The sequence below is a fragment of the Opisthocomus hoazin genome, chromosome 7 (genome assembly GCF_030867145.1).
Source record: "Opisthocomus hoazin isolate bOpiHoa1 chromosome 7, bOpiHoa1.hap1, whole genome shotgun sequence".
NCBI lineage: Eukaryota > Metazoa > Chordata > Aves > Opisthocomiformes > Opisthocomidae > Opisthocomus > Opisthocomus hoazin.
This window is the reverse complement of record NC_134420.1, coordinates 22,275,215-22,291,025: the sequence shown is the minus strand read 5'-3', so window position 1 is coordinate 22,291,025 and position 15,811 is coordinate 22,275,215. Positions and strand designations below refer to the sequence as shown.

Below are 15,811 nucleotides of genomic sequence, written 5' to 3'. Positions count from 1 at the left end.
AGTCCCAGTAGAACTATCTGCATCTTAGTATTTTGATAAGTTGGTGCCTCTTCAAAAGGTGCTAAACCATGAGCTGCTCTGAGACTTCTTTTCCTGGTATTTTGTGTTTTACTGTGTCCCACTACTACATGGTTTAAGTGCATATTGCATAGAACATATTAACAGGTAGGTGGTGAATGCAGGGATTAACCTGAGGCCTGTTCCTCTGGTTGTCTTTAGTATTGTAAATCATGTGACACTGACTTGAATAATTCACCTTTCATCTGGTGGCAAACAAATGTACTAGTTCATTATTTGTTGATCAAGTCTATTTTTCTGCAGTGTTCATTACAGTGGTTTTAGGACTGTCAGTTCCAACAAAGAAAGCTGCAGCCACTAGGTTTATCAGAGTCCTGCCATAGAGAAACACCTGCAATTTTTGATGGATCTGGAAAACAGAGACCAGAGTGTGGACTAGCCCGGGTTAGTCTATTGGAGAACTCTGCTAGAATACATGTACTGGAGATCATGATCTAGCTCCAGAACAGATCTACCTAGCAGACATAGGGGCACTGAGGCAGGGAATTTTGCTGGATGGGATCAGTTCTTGCAGCACATGGTTTCTAAGGCAGTCCACTATAATCTTGTGTTAGATTTGGCAATAGAATGTGAGATCATATGTTTCATTAAAATTTCCACATATGATGAAGCAACTTTTTTTTCTCCTCTGGAAAAATCTCTGACAGTCTTTGCTTAATAGCACATCTGCAGATCCCATATATCAAGATATCATCAGAGTACAGGAATTTGTGGGTGGCTTCAGCGCAGACTTTCTGCATGGTATCATAGCACTGGCAGACGATCAGAGCTCATGTGTCCTGTCTTCAGGATATTTTCCTTTTTATACTTTAGGCAGACTACAACTTCATTGCATGGCTTAGGAATCCAGAAAAATTGCAAGAACCATAAATTGCTTCAGGTGCCAGTCCTTTATAGTCCTGGAGCTTACTCTTTTACAAGAAATGTCTTCAACAATTAATGAAATTGATACTAAATAATACAGTTGAACAGTAGAGATTTCATGTTAAATGTTTTCAAGTCTTTCAAAATTATTTCATTTCTGAAAGAGGTTTTTGTATCTATTTTTTCCAGTGATTTTAATCTATTTTCCTGGTGGAAATGAAGTTTAGGTAGTCACTTTTATCTATATCTGTTTGTGTGCTCCATGTCTCACTATAATTTCTGAACTGGTTTGCTGATTCAACAGGACTTCATAGTTATTTTTGAGAGACTGCCTAATGGTTTATGAAATTTGGAGCCAGATAATGAGAAAGAGAGGCTGAGATAAAGACTGCAGTGTAAGCCTATGTATCATTAGACAAAAAAAAAAACTACAGTGGGAGAGATGCCACTGGAAAAGTCCTTTTTATGGTTTTGGATCAACTCTAAATCCAAAAGAAATGAGACTTCAATAATATCAGTGCTCATGGAAGTGTTGCTTTTCAAAGCAAATTGAGTCTATATTTAAGTTTGTGCTTTCCTCTAGAAAGTTCATCTTTAGTACAAACTTCCTTGAACTTTGATCTGTAGTACAGAGAAAGTTGTCATGTAAGCTGCAGGTATACTGAATTGTAAAATAGGAAAGTATAGGAGAAATACAGCGTTTAACGTCAACTCTTTATTCAGCTTGCCTACTATGTGTTTACATCAAGCTGTTTCATGTTACATCGTTTACATTCCAAGAAAATGGGACCTTTTGGGGAAAGGAAAAGTCTATTCATATGGAGTGAGCTAATCTATAGTTTAACTGCCTTTCAAGTCTACTAAGATTTTAAAAGTTAATATAGGTAGAACTTGACAGTTATTGATGATAAGGATCTTTTACAAACCCCTGTGGAGAAGGTTACATATAAACCCGTTAGGCTAGTTCATAAATACATTGCAAAATATAGGGGCCACATAATCAACGCAAAGGAAGTACAGATATAGCCTCAAATAATTTTTGGTGTAAAAAGATGCATACAAAATATTTTTATGTATGAAAATACTTATTAGACAAAATAACTTGAAGCAGTGGAATAATTGGCACGTATTCAAATTGTGGTTAATTGAATTCTTCATCTGTTGCTTAGAGACCCACATGGGGTACAGATTCTGCATAGAGGAAGCAATTTTCTTTAACAGGATATAATTTAGAATGAGAAAACATATACACTCTACCTGAAACACAGATAATAATTAATATGGAATAAATACATAGACATATACTGAGTTACCATATTTCTACCTGTCACTCTTCAGAGTTTCAGTAACTCATTTGCATCCTAAGTAAGTATATTTATTCAGAGAGATAACACTGTAACGCTGCCTTCAAAAGTGGAAGAACTTTATGTCACAGCATCGAAAATGAGTCATCCTTGTTATTAAAATGGCAAAGTGAGATCAGAATCATGATTTAATCTCATGCCTACTTACACCTAAGAAGTTTGCTTGTTTGTGAATTGACACTATACCACTAAAAAGCTGATAACCAGTTCTCAAATTGACCGTTATTCTTGAGGCTGATCTGTTTTTCTGAACTATAATAGAGAAAATTAAAACCTCTTAAGAAAGAATATTATTTTTATTTTGTATTCTACTGACCTATAACATTTATTACTTGGTCTCTCACATATGTTGTTAATATTGAGACATGTTTGCATGCAGAAAGTAAGTTATTTGAAGGATAAAGTAAAAAAGAGTATCTTGCAGGATGTATGAGAGAAAGTATATGATATCAATGAAGGGAATGGGTGATTGACAGCCAACAACTCCACATAATCCAGTCTCTGTCAATGGCTTGCTGTTTTACTTTAAGCAAGCTGAGTTACACCTGATCTTGAAAACAGTTAATGCTATTTCAGATGAGAAATTCTGTACATCAGGATCTCAAAATTTGCTTCGCTTGGTACAAAACCTAATCTTGGCCTTAGCTCAGGAAAGGTATAAATGGATTTTTGAATCCAGCTTATTTTGGGACAGTGCTTTGACATGCACACAACTTCTGGCTTCAGTAAAACTGAAAAGTATTCCTTAAATACTCCCTTGAATCAAGGCCCAAAACTCAAAATCTGTTGTGAGGATTTATCAACATTTCAGCTGAACTCTGAAGCTGAAAGGTAGCAATAACTTAGCACTACTGAATGTACGCTATGTGCTGGTTCTTAGTCTTCACTGTGAGCTCTGCTGAGCTGGAACGTGACTACAGGATTGGGTCATGATGGCGGGCGGCTCCTTGTTGAGCTCTTTGCAGGAGTCCAGGGTTTTTTCGGTTGGTTGTTTTTTATAAATTTTTGTCTTCCTCTTTCTACCAGTTTGACCACTGAACAAATTCACTGCATAGGAGATATGACAGACTTTTATGCATGAGTATAGGAGGGTGAGAAAAACAGGTTTTACTTTTCTTGTTGTCTGAATTTTGGTTAGAAGCCATATATAGTATAAAGACCCCTGAGAAATCAAAAAGGTGGGAATAGACAAGAATGTTTTTTAATTTTATTGGGTTTGCCATATTTCTGCCATACCGATTTTGTAAACCACAGCGCTATTTAATATTACTGAATTGTAGGGCTACACTTCATATTTCCTCCTCTTTTTAATAACAGGTGGTAACAATATTGGCAAACATGTCTGTCTTGGACCAGTGTGCTTCAGAAATCATTCAAGGAAATGGTATGTATTTTAGCTGAATTATATTCTGTATTTGTTTGTGGAGAATGTGGGTGGATGGGAAAGGAGTGGTTACAAGGTAAAGGAGAAAGGCTTCACTAATGATACTTTATTTTGCATTCTGTCTCTGCTGGATATTGCATATACAGGGTGCAATGAGTCCTTGGGATGGTTCTATGTAACTGAAAGAAATTACCACTGCTTTAGAAAACTTTGCATATATGACCATATAGCTGATGTTCTATCTATGTGTTTGTAACTTCTTCGTAGATACAAAGCAAAGTAGTACAAACTGTTTCAACACTGTTTATTCTGGTAATTACATTGTATAAGGTGGCAATTCTTAGACATTGAAGGACATCATTTGATACCGAGCCACCCATACCTGCATTTTGTGTCACTTTTTTCACATGTATACAGAAGTATTATAAATTTTGAAGCATTAAGTTTTTACTACTATACAGCAGCTGCCAGTTTTTTCCCACACTTCTTTAAATATCACATTATGAGAAATTCTTTATCTTGAAAAAACCCTAGGTGTTATAGGCCCACGAGAAGTCTGAGAAGTTAGGTTAATAATTCTCTGCATAAAGATAGAGGAAGACGTAACTGCCTTACTAATACACCTACCAGCAAATTTATTGCCAAGCAATATAGTAAGACAGTGGGTTTTTTTGTTTTGGAGCAGAGAGAGATATTAAATTACAGTGAGGCTTCACATATATTTCTTTTTATGTCCTAGGAATACCCCTTCCACACTTTTTTAACTAAGTTTTGAACAGGAATGATTTGAGTTCGCATCCATTTGCATCTCAGACATGGCTGACTGTAGTTGGGAGAAAGGGTTTCAGAAAGCATCTACATAGAAGCAGGTCTTGAAATAGAATCAGCCAATTCCTATGTAATATTGGATTTAGATGTTTCTTGCATTTCAGTGGAAAATTTGAGCTCTGTGCACAAAAGTATGACTGGCAGAACTGATTTGTTTTATGTGATCCATGTGTGCACAGAGGTAGTATGTATTTGATATCCTTGCAAAGGTGGATAGGTGTTGCAGTTTGAGACCAATGACAATGTGGAGGTTGAATGGATCTAGATACTGAAGCAATTTAATCACAGAGAGATGCAATTTTACAAATTACCTGACTTCCCAGTCCTGTGCAGAAGGCAGTGCGGTGAAGGGGAGGAGCAGGGTAGGTTAGCATGGTGGTTTCTTGTACAACCCCCTTGCTGCATGCGAGGGATCAGCCAGTCGCAGAAAGAGGTTGGTCAGGTCCCCGTGGTGGTTCCTGCCACACTCCTAATCCAAGCCCCTTTTGTTTCTGGAGGTTGGAGAAGTGGTCCTGGACCTCTTGGTGCAGACACATGGGGCTTCCCTACACAGAGGTTTTTCTAGAAACTCTTGGCATGACACTGACATTTCCCAGAACCCTAGAGGTCTGTAATTATAGGATTGGGTAGAGAACAGCTTGTCGGAGATTTGTCTGTTTGACTTGTGCTGTTGTTTTCTGATTTGCTGTTAGGACTCACGATCCAGATATGCCCTGGAAGCTTTTGTACTCCTTTATTATTAACAGATTGGGCATGTAGTTTGGCCATCTATTACCTCGAGCACACCAAAATCTGTTTTGTTGTTTGGGACAGGTGTTTGATCTTATGTCATCTACTTCTACTAGAGCAGAAACTTGATTGAATTTCATGAAATTATACTAACAGCTATGCCAACTAGGCCTAACTCGTACTAGATATTACAGTAGGTGGAGGAGCACATGTGGACTGTCAAGCACAATGTGATGAAGTAAAGTTTGTGTATACACTCCATAAAGGAAGTTCACACAGCAGCTCTTGCTCCCAGGCTTTTGAGAAGGGTTGACACTCATCTTGTGTATAAAGTTTTTTTGTGTCTGCCTGCTTTTTTAATAATCAGATGCTGGTCAGAAGTCAGATTCACGAACTGACAAGGGTCTTTGAATCCTGGAGAGTTTAGATATGTTTTCTTCTCAACTTTGACTTTTTTATACGTCGATTGACTACTATCTATCTGCATGATTCTGATGCTAATTCTCTTAATTATTTATGCAAATATTCTAACAGTTAAAACCTCTGATGCTGCCTGAAGTAATCTGAATGCCTAATAGGATATGGAGTCTAATAGCACATAATTGTTCTCACATTTAAAATAATCTAGATAATAGACATCAGTACATCTCATCTGCTTTTGTGCTGCTACAACAAGAATATCAACTCCTACAGACAACAAGAAGTTAATGAAACCATTGGACATTGATGACATTCTCTCTTTAGAAGCAAATAGTCACACAGTAAACTTCAAGTGGCAGAATTTCATCATTTCCCTCATTAAAGGATTTCCCATTCTAAAATGCCCTTAAACAGTTTGAGACAGGAACATTTAAAAGCTTTCTTAAAAATACATAAACTGAAAAAAAAGTTTTACTTTGATGCAAAGAAAAACTTCATATGGCGACCTGAAATATGTCACTACAGGTTTTAAGGTTAGTGATTACCTTCAGGTTAGTTTAGAAACAAATAAAGAATTGCATTTAGTTTGACTGAAACAAATTTGTGAAATCCAAAGTATCAACTTGTAGAGGAATCAAGAATGTGGACGAGGGAAGAGTTAGTATATTTTCTAGTTGCAGAAGTTCTGTAGCTTCCTAGCAAAGGCAAACTTATGCACAGATCAGATGTGCCTGAATGCTGATGGCCAAATTGCTGTCCACATTCATGTATTCTTCCTGCCCTGTTTGGGTAGTGATTGATCTGTGTTTACCTAGCCTGCTTTTTCCCTTTGCCTTTTTGGCCTGAGTTTTTTGCTGGAGAGAGGATAACAATGGCTCTTACATCCTTCTAGGTGTTCAACTTTTAATGGAAATGCTCTTTGAAAGATCATCTTCAGGAAATTCAGCAGAAGTTGCTGCTTGTGAGCGAGTCCAACAGAAATCTGCAGTTACACTGGCACGACTCAGCCGAGATCCTGAAGTGGCAGATGCAGCCGTAAAACTCAGCTGTAAGGATGTATCACTTGCTTAACGGCAGACTGAAAAAAAGGGAGTAACTGCCAGTCATGGAGAAGGTCTTTTTAATTTTTAGCCCCACTTGGTACACTTTATGGAACAGGTTCCCTATACTGTCTGTTCAGAGAGTGATTGAGGAGGCTGCGCTAAATGAACGTCTAACTTCTTTCCCAGAGGAACTTGAGGTGCAGCATCCAACCAACACATAGCTGTGGCAGACTGTGACAACTGACAGTGTTGCCTTCACCATTCCTTTATTTAAACCCTTGTGCAGGATCTGTCAGTGGACAGAATACTTGGACCCCTGCAGGTTCAGATGTGATGAATCTAACAGGAAGCAACATGTTCATTTGGCTGGAGTCTTTTAAGGGCATGTGGGAGGATTGGTAGGGAAGAAATAGAGGTCACACTTTCCACTCTGAAACAGCAATAGCAGGTAAAAACAATACATTTGTCTGTTTATGCTTTGCAGTTATCAATTGTGACTGCTCTGAGCTGCATAGCTCCATGGACAGCCTCTTAAGCATTTGCATATCTTCTTTGCATTAGAGATGATATCCACTAAGGAAAATAAATATGAAATATCTAAAAAAAAGATCTTCTCTCAAAATAAGGAGTTAGTTTTTCTAAATTATTTCTCCTGATACTTTTTTGTGCACTCAGGTATTCCTCGCCTAATTAAACTTTGCAGATCACCAACTGAAAGAAATAACAGTGATTCTGTTTTAGTGGCATGTCTGGTAGGTACATTTTAATCTTTCTTTCATGCTTATCCTGAAAAATGCAGAAAAAACAGCCTTTTAGATTTCAAAATGCAGAAGTATTCCAGGAATGTTTTAAATTCATGCCAGGGTCTCCTGATTTTCCCCTTAAGCATAATCCTGTACCATGTCAATTATTTATCCTCTGATTGAAGATTTAAGCACATAAAGAAAAATGGCTGCATCTTCACACTACTGAGTACTAAAAAAAATTCACTGGACCACTTCAGTATTTAAGGTTTCTGTAATTCTTAAATTCCATTCTCTGATGATGTTATGTGTGCTGAAATGAGCCTTGAATCACAGGGGTAACAGTCCTTTATCTGCAGACACACACTTGTACGGAAATATTTATGTAAAGTGGCCAAAGAGAGGCAAGGAGATTTTGTGTTTTCACTATGATCCACTTAGAACTATCTGAGTCTCCAAGACAGTATAGTGTCCAGCCAAGGAGCGGCCAACAGAAGGTTAACACTTTCTCTGCTTAGGAGAAAGATCCCAGCTGCTGGCCCTGCACTGCATGGACTGTGAACCCCAGCCAGCTGTCGGAGTTGAGTAATTTCACATAGCATTCTGTGAGCAGAAAGCACTCTGGAAACTTGGGTGATCTAGGCTTAAGAGACAGGTTTTGATGGATGAAGAATGAAGAATATTGTTTGACAATGCTTTTTAGTATTAATGTTGTTTAAATGTAAAAGTCAACGATTATTGCAGCTTTGATTAACAGCTAGCTTTGTATCAGCATATGAGAAATTTTGTTGGTTTAAGCAGGACCCATTCAGGATGAAAAAAGTATGAATGTGAGCATAAGAAATGCTGTGATTATTCTTTGTACATGCCAAGAAGGTTTCTTAATCTTGTATGGCTAGAGCAGAGGCCACAGAGTGATGGCATCAAACCAGACTGTGAGTTTTCTGTCTCACTGAAGTTGTTGCTGCACATTCCTTGAATTCATGCCTATCATCTGAGATATTACCTGCCTGTCTCAGCAATTCTGCTTCTCCTGAGATTTTAGTAGCTGCTTGATGACACTTTCTGATAACCATGTGGCAAAAAAATTGCCCTTGGAACATAAGCTGCTTCAGACTCTGATAGGTGTTGCCACTAAAGTCTGAGGGCTTGTACTGTTTGGTATTTTTACCTTGTTTGTTTACTTTTTCTATATTTTGAAGCAGGTGATAAACATTTGTGTTAGTGCTGCACTGACAAACAGCACAGAGATAAGCTGATCACAACTATCAGACCTTATTAATAGAAGACAATTTTTGCTCTTGAGGAAAGCCAGCGTGCTTTCCAACTGTATCTGTCTTGTCAGGTTGCTAGAAGGTATGTAGTTGTATATTTTAATCCAGTAAGAAAAACAGGTAGAAGGGAAGAGTTTATGAAGATAATAGTAACATCAATGTAATTTGTATTGTGCAGCCTCATAATCAAAACAATTGGCAGTTTTATTGGCTCTCAAATGGTTTTAAATGTATGGCTTCTTTCTGCTACACTGTATCTAAAAGATTTCTGTTATGGACGTTGCATAAAACTTCAGTAGCAGACATTTTCTGAATCAGATGGCTTACAGTTCTCATAAATAAGATAAAAGATGAGAGAACAGTTGAGATACAAAGAGATAGTGTGACGTGCAGCAGATCAGTAATAGGTTTACTGACAAAGTGCTCTGACTCTCACCTCTGTGTTCTTTAACATCACACTGTCTTTGCTGCTCAGGTCGAAGAGTAATGTGCCCAGAAATAGCTGCATTTGAGGGGAGATTCATCTGACAGATCATTGAATCATAGAATCATAGAAACATAGAATGGTTTAGGTTAGAAAGGACCTTAAAGAACATCCAGTTCCAATCCCCCTGCCATGGGCAGGGATGTCTTCCACTTGATCAGGTTGCTGGAAGCCCCATCCAACCTGGCCTTGAACACTGCCAGGGAGGGAGCAGCCAGAGCTGCTCTGGGCAGCCTGTTCCAGTGCCTGACCACCCTCACAGTAAAGGATTTCTTTCTTATATCCAAACTAAATCTACCCTCTTTCAGTTTAAAGCCATCACCCCTTGTTCCATCACTACAGGCCTTTGTTGTCCCTCTCCAGCTTTCTTGTAGGCCCCTTCGGGTACTAGAAGGCTGCAATAAGGTCTCCCCAGAGCCTTCCCTTCTCCAGGCTGAAAAGCCCCAACTCTCTCAGCCTTTCCTCATAGCAGAGGTGTTTCAGGCCTCGAATCATCTTTGCGGCCCTCCTCTGCCCCCACTCCAACAAGTCCGTGTCTTCCCTGTGCTGAGGGCTCCAGAGCTGGATGCAGGACTCCAGGTGGGGTCTCAGATGAAGACAGTAACAAGAGATTAGCCAGGTAGAACAGTCCATAGACCTGCACAGTTCAGCGCTGAGTCTTGGCTGGTATTTAGAGATAGTTATAATGGATTCCTGCAATGAAAACTTTGTCAAGCCTTAACAGTATTACAGTTGTGTAACAGTATTACAATTGTGTTGTTTTCTTTTTCTAGGCAGCCTTACGGAGACTAGCAGTTATGAGTCCTGATGGACTTGAAGATTCAGATTTTCAGCAGCTAGTAAAGCCTAGACTTGTGGATTCCTTTCTGCTATGCACAAATATGGAAGAGAGCTTTGTATAAACGTGAGCCAAAAGCCTTTGAAAAATAATCAAGATGATAGGTATATAATAATACATACACAATTTTATTTCGATTTAGTCCTATTGTTATTTATGACTTATTTATTTTAAAACCATGAACATGTGATTTGTAGGAGAAACAGAATGAGCAAACTTGTTTCAGCGGTTTGCAATGGTAATTTTAAATTTTATTTTCCTGACAAGACATGTCAACAGACTTTATTGCTGCAATCTAACAAAATGTTGTTGTCTTGTTTAATATCATTGAATCAAGGTAATGAAGCCAAGAATTTGGTGCTTTGATATTAAATGCTACTAATAATGTTTTATTGCTGATATTTTTCTACAATTAGAACATTTTGCATTTTTTTTAAGAAATGTTTTAAGAAATGCCTTTGCTACATTAGAAGAAAAATAGTCCTTAGAGCTTCAAATATATATATTGAAATTAAAGGGATGTTACAGTCTGAGTCCAGTTCTTAACTTGTTATTTTTTAGTAGAAATATGAAAATACATACTGTGATTAAATGAGAAAATTTCTCAGAAAATTTTCAAATACTGGCTTGGAATGAGGTTAGAGGACATTCTTACACTGAAGAAAGATGTGCTCCATTAGAGGATACACACTTGCAGACAACTGTCCCATTTACATTTACTGAAATTTCCTAAATAAATAGAATTCTAGCAAAATCTTTATGAAATCAAACACACATTATCAGTGGGAAGGTATCTATGTAAGAATGAAAATCATTACGCACTGATAATCTTCCCTCCTTTCCAAGCCTTACAAGACCTGGAAGTGAGCATGTTCAGACACGTTTTTAATATTCAAACTACTATTTTTGTGAAAAGTTGTGCATACATACACTAAATAATCAGAACTGATAAATTAATTGTAACTTGAATTTTCATTTTTCTGGTTTTCTAACTAGTTTTATATTTCTAAACTGTGAAATGGGACCTTCAGGAGCTCTTGGAGTTGACAAAAGGAGATTTTACCAATTGATAACAACATAAAGAATAGAACTGATTTTAAAATAGATTTATTTTTTTTCATGAACATTCCTCTTAAAATATGCCTTTTTCTTTTCATCAAGAAACTACATCATTTTAAAACTACTCGACCAGCAATATCTTGAGAGTGTTTTTCCCCCCAACTTCTCACAAAGCACTCTGTAAATTATGAAACTATATGTATTTTTTTCTTGATGGCTTGCAACTATTGCTCTGGATCATTTTATGATCGGCAGTTTTAGGGTACTAGGACATCTGCCAAAAAAGTAAGTACATTTCTTCTTTACTGTACTTACTTTGTAGATATGTTAAGCAGCTTAATTCATTAATGTTTATTTAGTATTATGTGGTGTTTAGATGTAAGGCACCAGGAAACTGCTAAACTGTGGTTGCCTTCCGCATTTTCTGTGTCTGAGAAATCTGTCCTGCTTCAAGCAGTGATAAATGGTGGCTACTTTTTTCTCCCCTTGAGTATATGGGTTAAGAAGTCTGTGCCTTAATCTTTCTTCCTTGTGATCTGTTCATTTAACTATGAACTCTGTATTGACTGAGGTTTTAAAACATTAGAAAACATACAACGACCTCTGTCATAAGCAACTACTCAAAGATAAGCATTGAATCAGATGTTTCACAGATGTAATTTTCTAATAAAAGCAGGGATGAATTCTGGTTTGAATTACTGCTTACTTTGAGACAGCTCCTTAAAATTCTGAGATTGTTAAGATGTACAGTACTGTACAGCTTTAAAAATATTATACAAGTGATGAACTTTAACACTTTCCTCACTAAGCAGAAATACATGTATGAACCATGGATGCTTTAAATGGTAAAATCAAAATTCTTGGTATAAACAATGAACTCATAGATCTCATAAAAAATGAACTCAATAAAGTCCTGTTGCTATCATGCTGATAGCGTGATAATCCTTAACAGAATAAAACACATCAAATTTTGTTGTGAATGTGCTGTACTGAACCTTGTTCTGTCAGCTCCAACAAATACCAGAGATACTGGTTTGTTGGTGGGGTAGGGTTTATCCCATAACAGGTAAAGTTAAAATATCATTTAAAAATGTCCACCCATTCAAAGTAAATTGAAGTAGCTATGAAGAAAATGTCATTAAGAACCATAATGTTTTAAAGCCATTTCTAACAGGTCAATCAAATATCCAGTGAGCAGGCCTGTAGCAGTGAATGAGTCTAATTTGCTCTCAGATACAGTAATGTGAATCCACATCAATTGATTTTACTACAGATACTCTCACACTGTAAATATGCGGCCATAATTCTAGGCCCATATTGTCCATTTACATGTGTTCGTATTATGAATGTGGCTGCTTAAATTACAGAAACAAAATATATTTAGTTGGATCTCACATTTGTAGTAGAAAAATATATCTTGAAAGAGCTAGTTCAGACCTATTATCACCTAAATGTCACCAAAACCATTTTTGCTCGGTCTGAATTTTTCACCTAAAGCTGTGCAATTTATTTTTGTATATGCTAAAGTTTATGAGCAAATAAACATATCTCTTCCTTTCCTCTTAATTAACTTGGAACTAACAAGTCATTAAAATATTGAAATATTATTTTCTCATTACTTCTGAATGAATTCTGAATTTAAAATGTTTGCTTTGAAAGTGACTTTTCAGTTTTTAAACAAAAAAAAAAATACAGGAACACTCTAAGCCAGAATAAACATGTATTTAATTTCAATGTAGTATGAAACAAAATATTCCATATCAAAAGATTTTCACTAAAACATATATTTTGGCGGATTAATCTTTGGACTCCCTGTGTATATACATATACAGGTAGTAGAGAGAGGTAGAGGCTCTGCGTAATACACTTACATATCAATTCATATAAAAGGACTCATTGATCTATAGACACAGCATGTAGGTTACATATTAGCTTAATCATGCTGGAAACTGGATGTTAGGCTTGTTGGAAATGTAGTTTCATTTAAATTTTTCTGAATATTTTAGATTTTGCATGAGATTAGAAATGTTAGACAAATGTGCAGTGAACAGCAGGATTCTTTGTAACTTTTATTTACATTCCAGTGACTTTGGACAAAGTGTTCACATTTCAGCTTTAGTTTGAACTGTTTACATATATCCAGGGCCCTGTTGTTTCATTCATAGAATAAATACTTTTTCTCTGTTTATTTTGTGTTTGGTACATGAGTCATTTATGTGGACTGTTACTTGTCTAACATGTTCTGTTTAAAATAGTATTTGTATGTACAAGGGATAAGATAATGTCTTGGTAAATTGGATGTCTTACCTATTTTTTAGAGTTGCCTGTTAATATCCAAAAGATGGGACTTGGCCTGCAGGGTGTCACATTGCCTTTGTACGAGACTGATTCTAGTATTTCATACAGCTTGTTTCAAATGTGCATGTTGACCATCTCCTTTTAATTAACAGCAATGAACAGTCAAAATAACATTGGCTTTTGTATTTTAAATCTCCTTCAATTTCCAGTTTAAATTTATATTAAATTTAATGTATTTAAAGTAACACTCTAGACACTGTAAATTATTCACCAGTGTTCTCATTTTTAAGGGGAGGGAGGGAAGATGGCATTGAGCATTGAAAGATAAGTCTAGAGTGAATTTATTCGAGTTGAAAGTGCTTAGCTGGTGGGGAGGTGAGTGAATAGTTTCAGCCCTTGAAAGGCTAAAGAATCAGGATCAAGGAAAACACAGGGTCATCTATTTTAGATACGTGCTTTGCAGAAATCCTTATCTCTTCTTTCTAGTTTGCTTTTGGGTCTAAGTTTCTCTTTCTCTAGCTGCGAGAAATTTGTGCCTCTTGGGAGTGTTATTTGTACAATTGCTAGTTATCTGAATAGAAAGGAGTTAAATTCCAAGGTCTGGTCCTCCTAATGAATATATTGATAAGGTTTTTGCTGAGAAACTAAGTAACAAAAATAGTTTGTTAAATAAATGTACTCTAGACAACCTAGAACAAAAAGAAACATTTATTGTTCCCACAACAGAGGGCAGAACCAGCACATTCTCCAGAAAACTTGAGAGAAAATATATGTATAATAGTCTGCTTCCAGGTATTGGTACTTTTACAAGCAGACTTGCTAACTAAGAGTTTATCGACTGATCAGTCCTCTGCCAAATAAACACTGAATCAAAGCAATAAATGAAAACCACTAGACCTACAGACAAAACACTGGGAAATCAAAGATTTTTCTGTTTCCTTTTCAACAACCAATCAGTGACTTTTTGTTTTATAACTCAAGTGCACCCAGAACCCAATGGAACCTAAGGGAAATCAGTGCAAACCAAAAGTGCAGTAGGTAATACTGCTGATTTGCTTTTGAGAGAAATTTAAAGCGATTAAAAGGCTTAAATGGTGTGAAGAAGGAGGTGTGTCTAACGTGGTACTTCTTCTATTGCTGTTATGATCACCTGTGTCACCTGTGTCACAAATGCCTCACTGAAAGCTAAACTGCTTGTACCCTTTTTTTCAACCTTTCTGGATAGTAGCAGTGCCTTTTACCTAGCTTTTGTCCACCTCCTCCACAACCTTTAAAGTGTGACCTAAAAATGCACGTCTTCAAAGTAACTTACTGAATTGGGTGTATATAAAAATTTAGTCTGGTTTTTTTTTTCATACCACATTATGTAAAAATCTTCTTTTTGAGTAGTTCTGGAAGGATATTCGTAATGAGATATGTCCATTATGTGTGCTCATCAGGTAAGGGAAAGTTTATGATAAATCAAGAAGATATATCTGAAAAGATCCAGAAACAGCCATATGTGTTTTCACTTGCATGAAAAGAATACTTATGGAACGGGCCTGAATCATCTAGGGAAGCCTTCTTTGAAGCTATGGTAAGTCAGTGTGCCTGTACTGCAGTAAAAAACAGCCAGAGCTAACCACCAAGTTTCAAGATTCTTGCTAGAATCAGAACTCTAGAGAGCTAACACATAAAATAAACAGAAATAAAGTCTCACAATATGAAGCTAAGGATAAATGACTTGTAAAATTTTGTGAGAAACATGTACATTTAAGGAGTATGCTTTGCACATTAAGCAACATGCTTATTGACACATGCTTGCTTCCACTTCCAAAGCAAGATACAATGCCCTTTGTCACAGCTCTATACTTTTGTACTACTTAATTATTAAAAAGGCCACACTTTTTTTCAGAGCAGCTATTATTACAAATTAGTGATTTCTAAAGTTTAGCCGATCTTTAGGAATAAATAAACAGGGAAGTGCCTAGATACCGTGAAGAACAGCTGGTCATTTACAAGAGTGTCTCATCTTTAGAAGGACGCAAACTTTGTGGAATGAGATAGACTAGTTATTGGTTTAGAATATTGGGAGTAGAAGAAATCTATCATGTGCTTTATGCCAGGGCTGAATTCTCATCTGCTTTGAAGTTCAACTCTGTAAGTAGTACAGGCCAATAATTTAGTGGGTGATTCTTTCTTGTTGAGGATGACTGCCCAAGACAGAGAGTATACATAATGCCATGGCGCTGCCTTTGTTTTCCAGTGGCTATGGAACAAAGTGCTGATGATTTGTTTGGAGGAGATGTCTAAACACCTTGACATCTAACTATTAGTTCAGATCACGTGAGATGAATTCCAGACTCTATCTGGAGACAAAAGGAAGGCACTTTTTCAGCTGGGGTTTCACATGCTGTTTATGTATC

At 36.7% G+C, this 15,811-nt stretch overlaps 1 protein-coding gene across 1 annotated transcript in view; it reads left to right on the top strand.

Moving 5' to 3' along the window:
• Positions 1-10,113, top strand: part of INSC (INSC spindle orientation adaptor protein) — a 159,450-nt gene extending 149,337 nt beyond the window's left edge. The window contains exons 10-13 of the mRNA XM_075425762.1: positions 3,624-3,690; positions 6,560-6,715; positions 7,386-7,462; positions 9,985-10,113. Coding sequence (XP_075281877.1) covers positions 3,624-3,690; positions 6,560-6,715; positions 7,386-7,462; positions 9,985-10,113 — 429 coding nt within the window. The remainder of the gene's footprint in view (positions 1-3,623; positions 3,691-6,559; positions 6,716-7,385; positions 7,463-9,984) is intronic.
• The last annotated feature ends 5,698 nt before the right edge of the window (positions 10,114-15,811 follow it).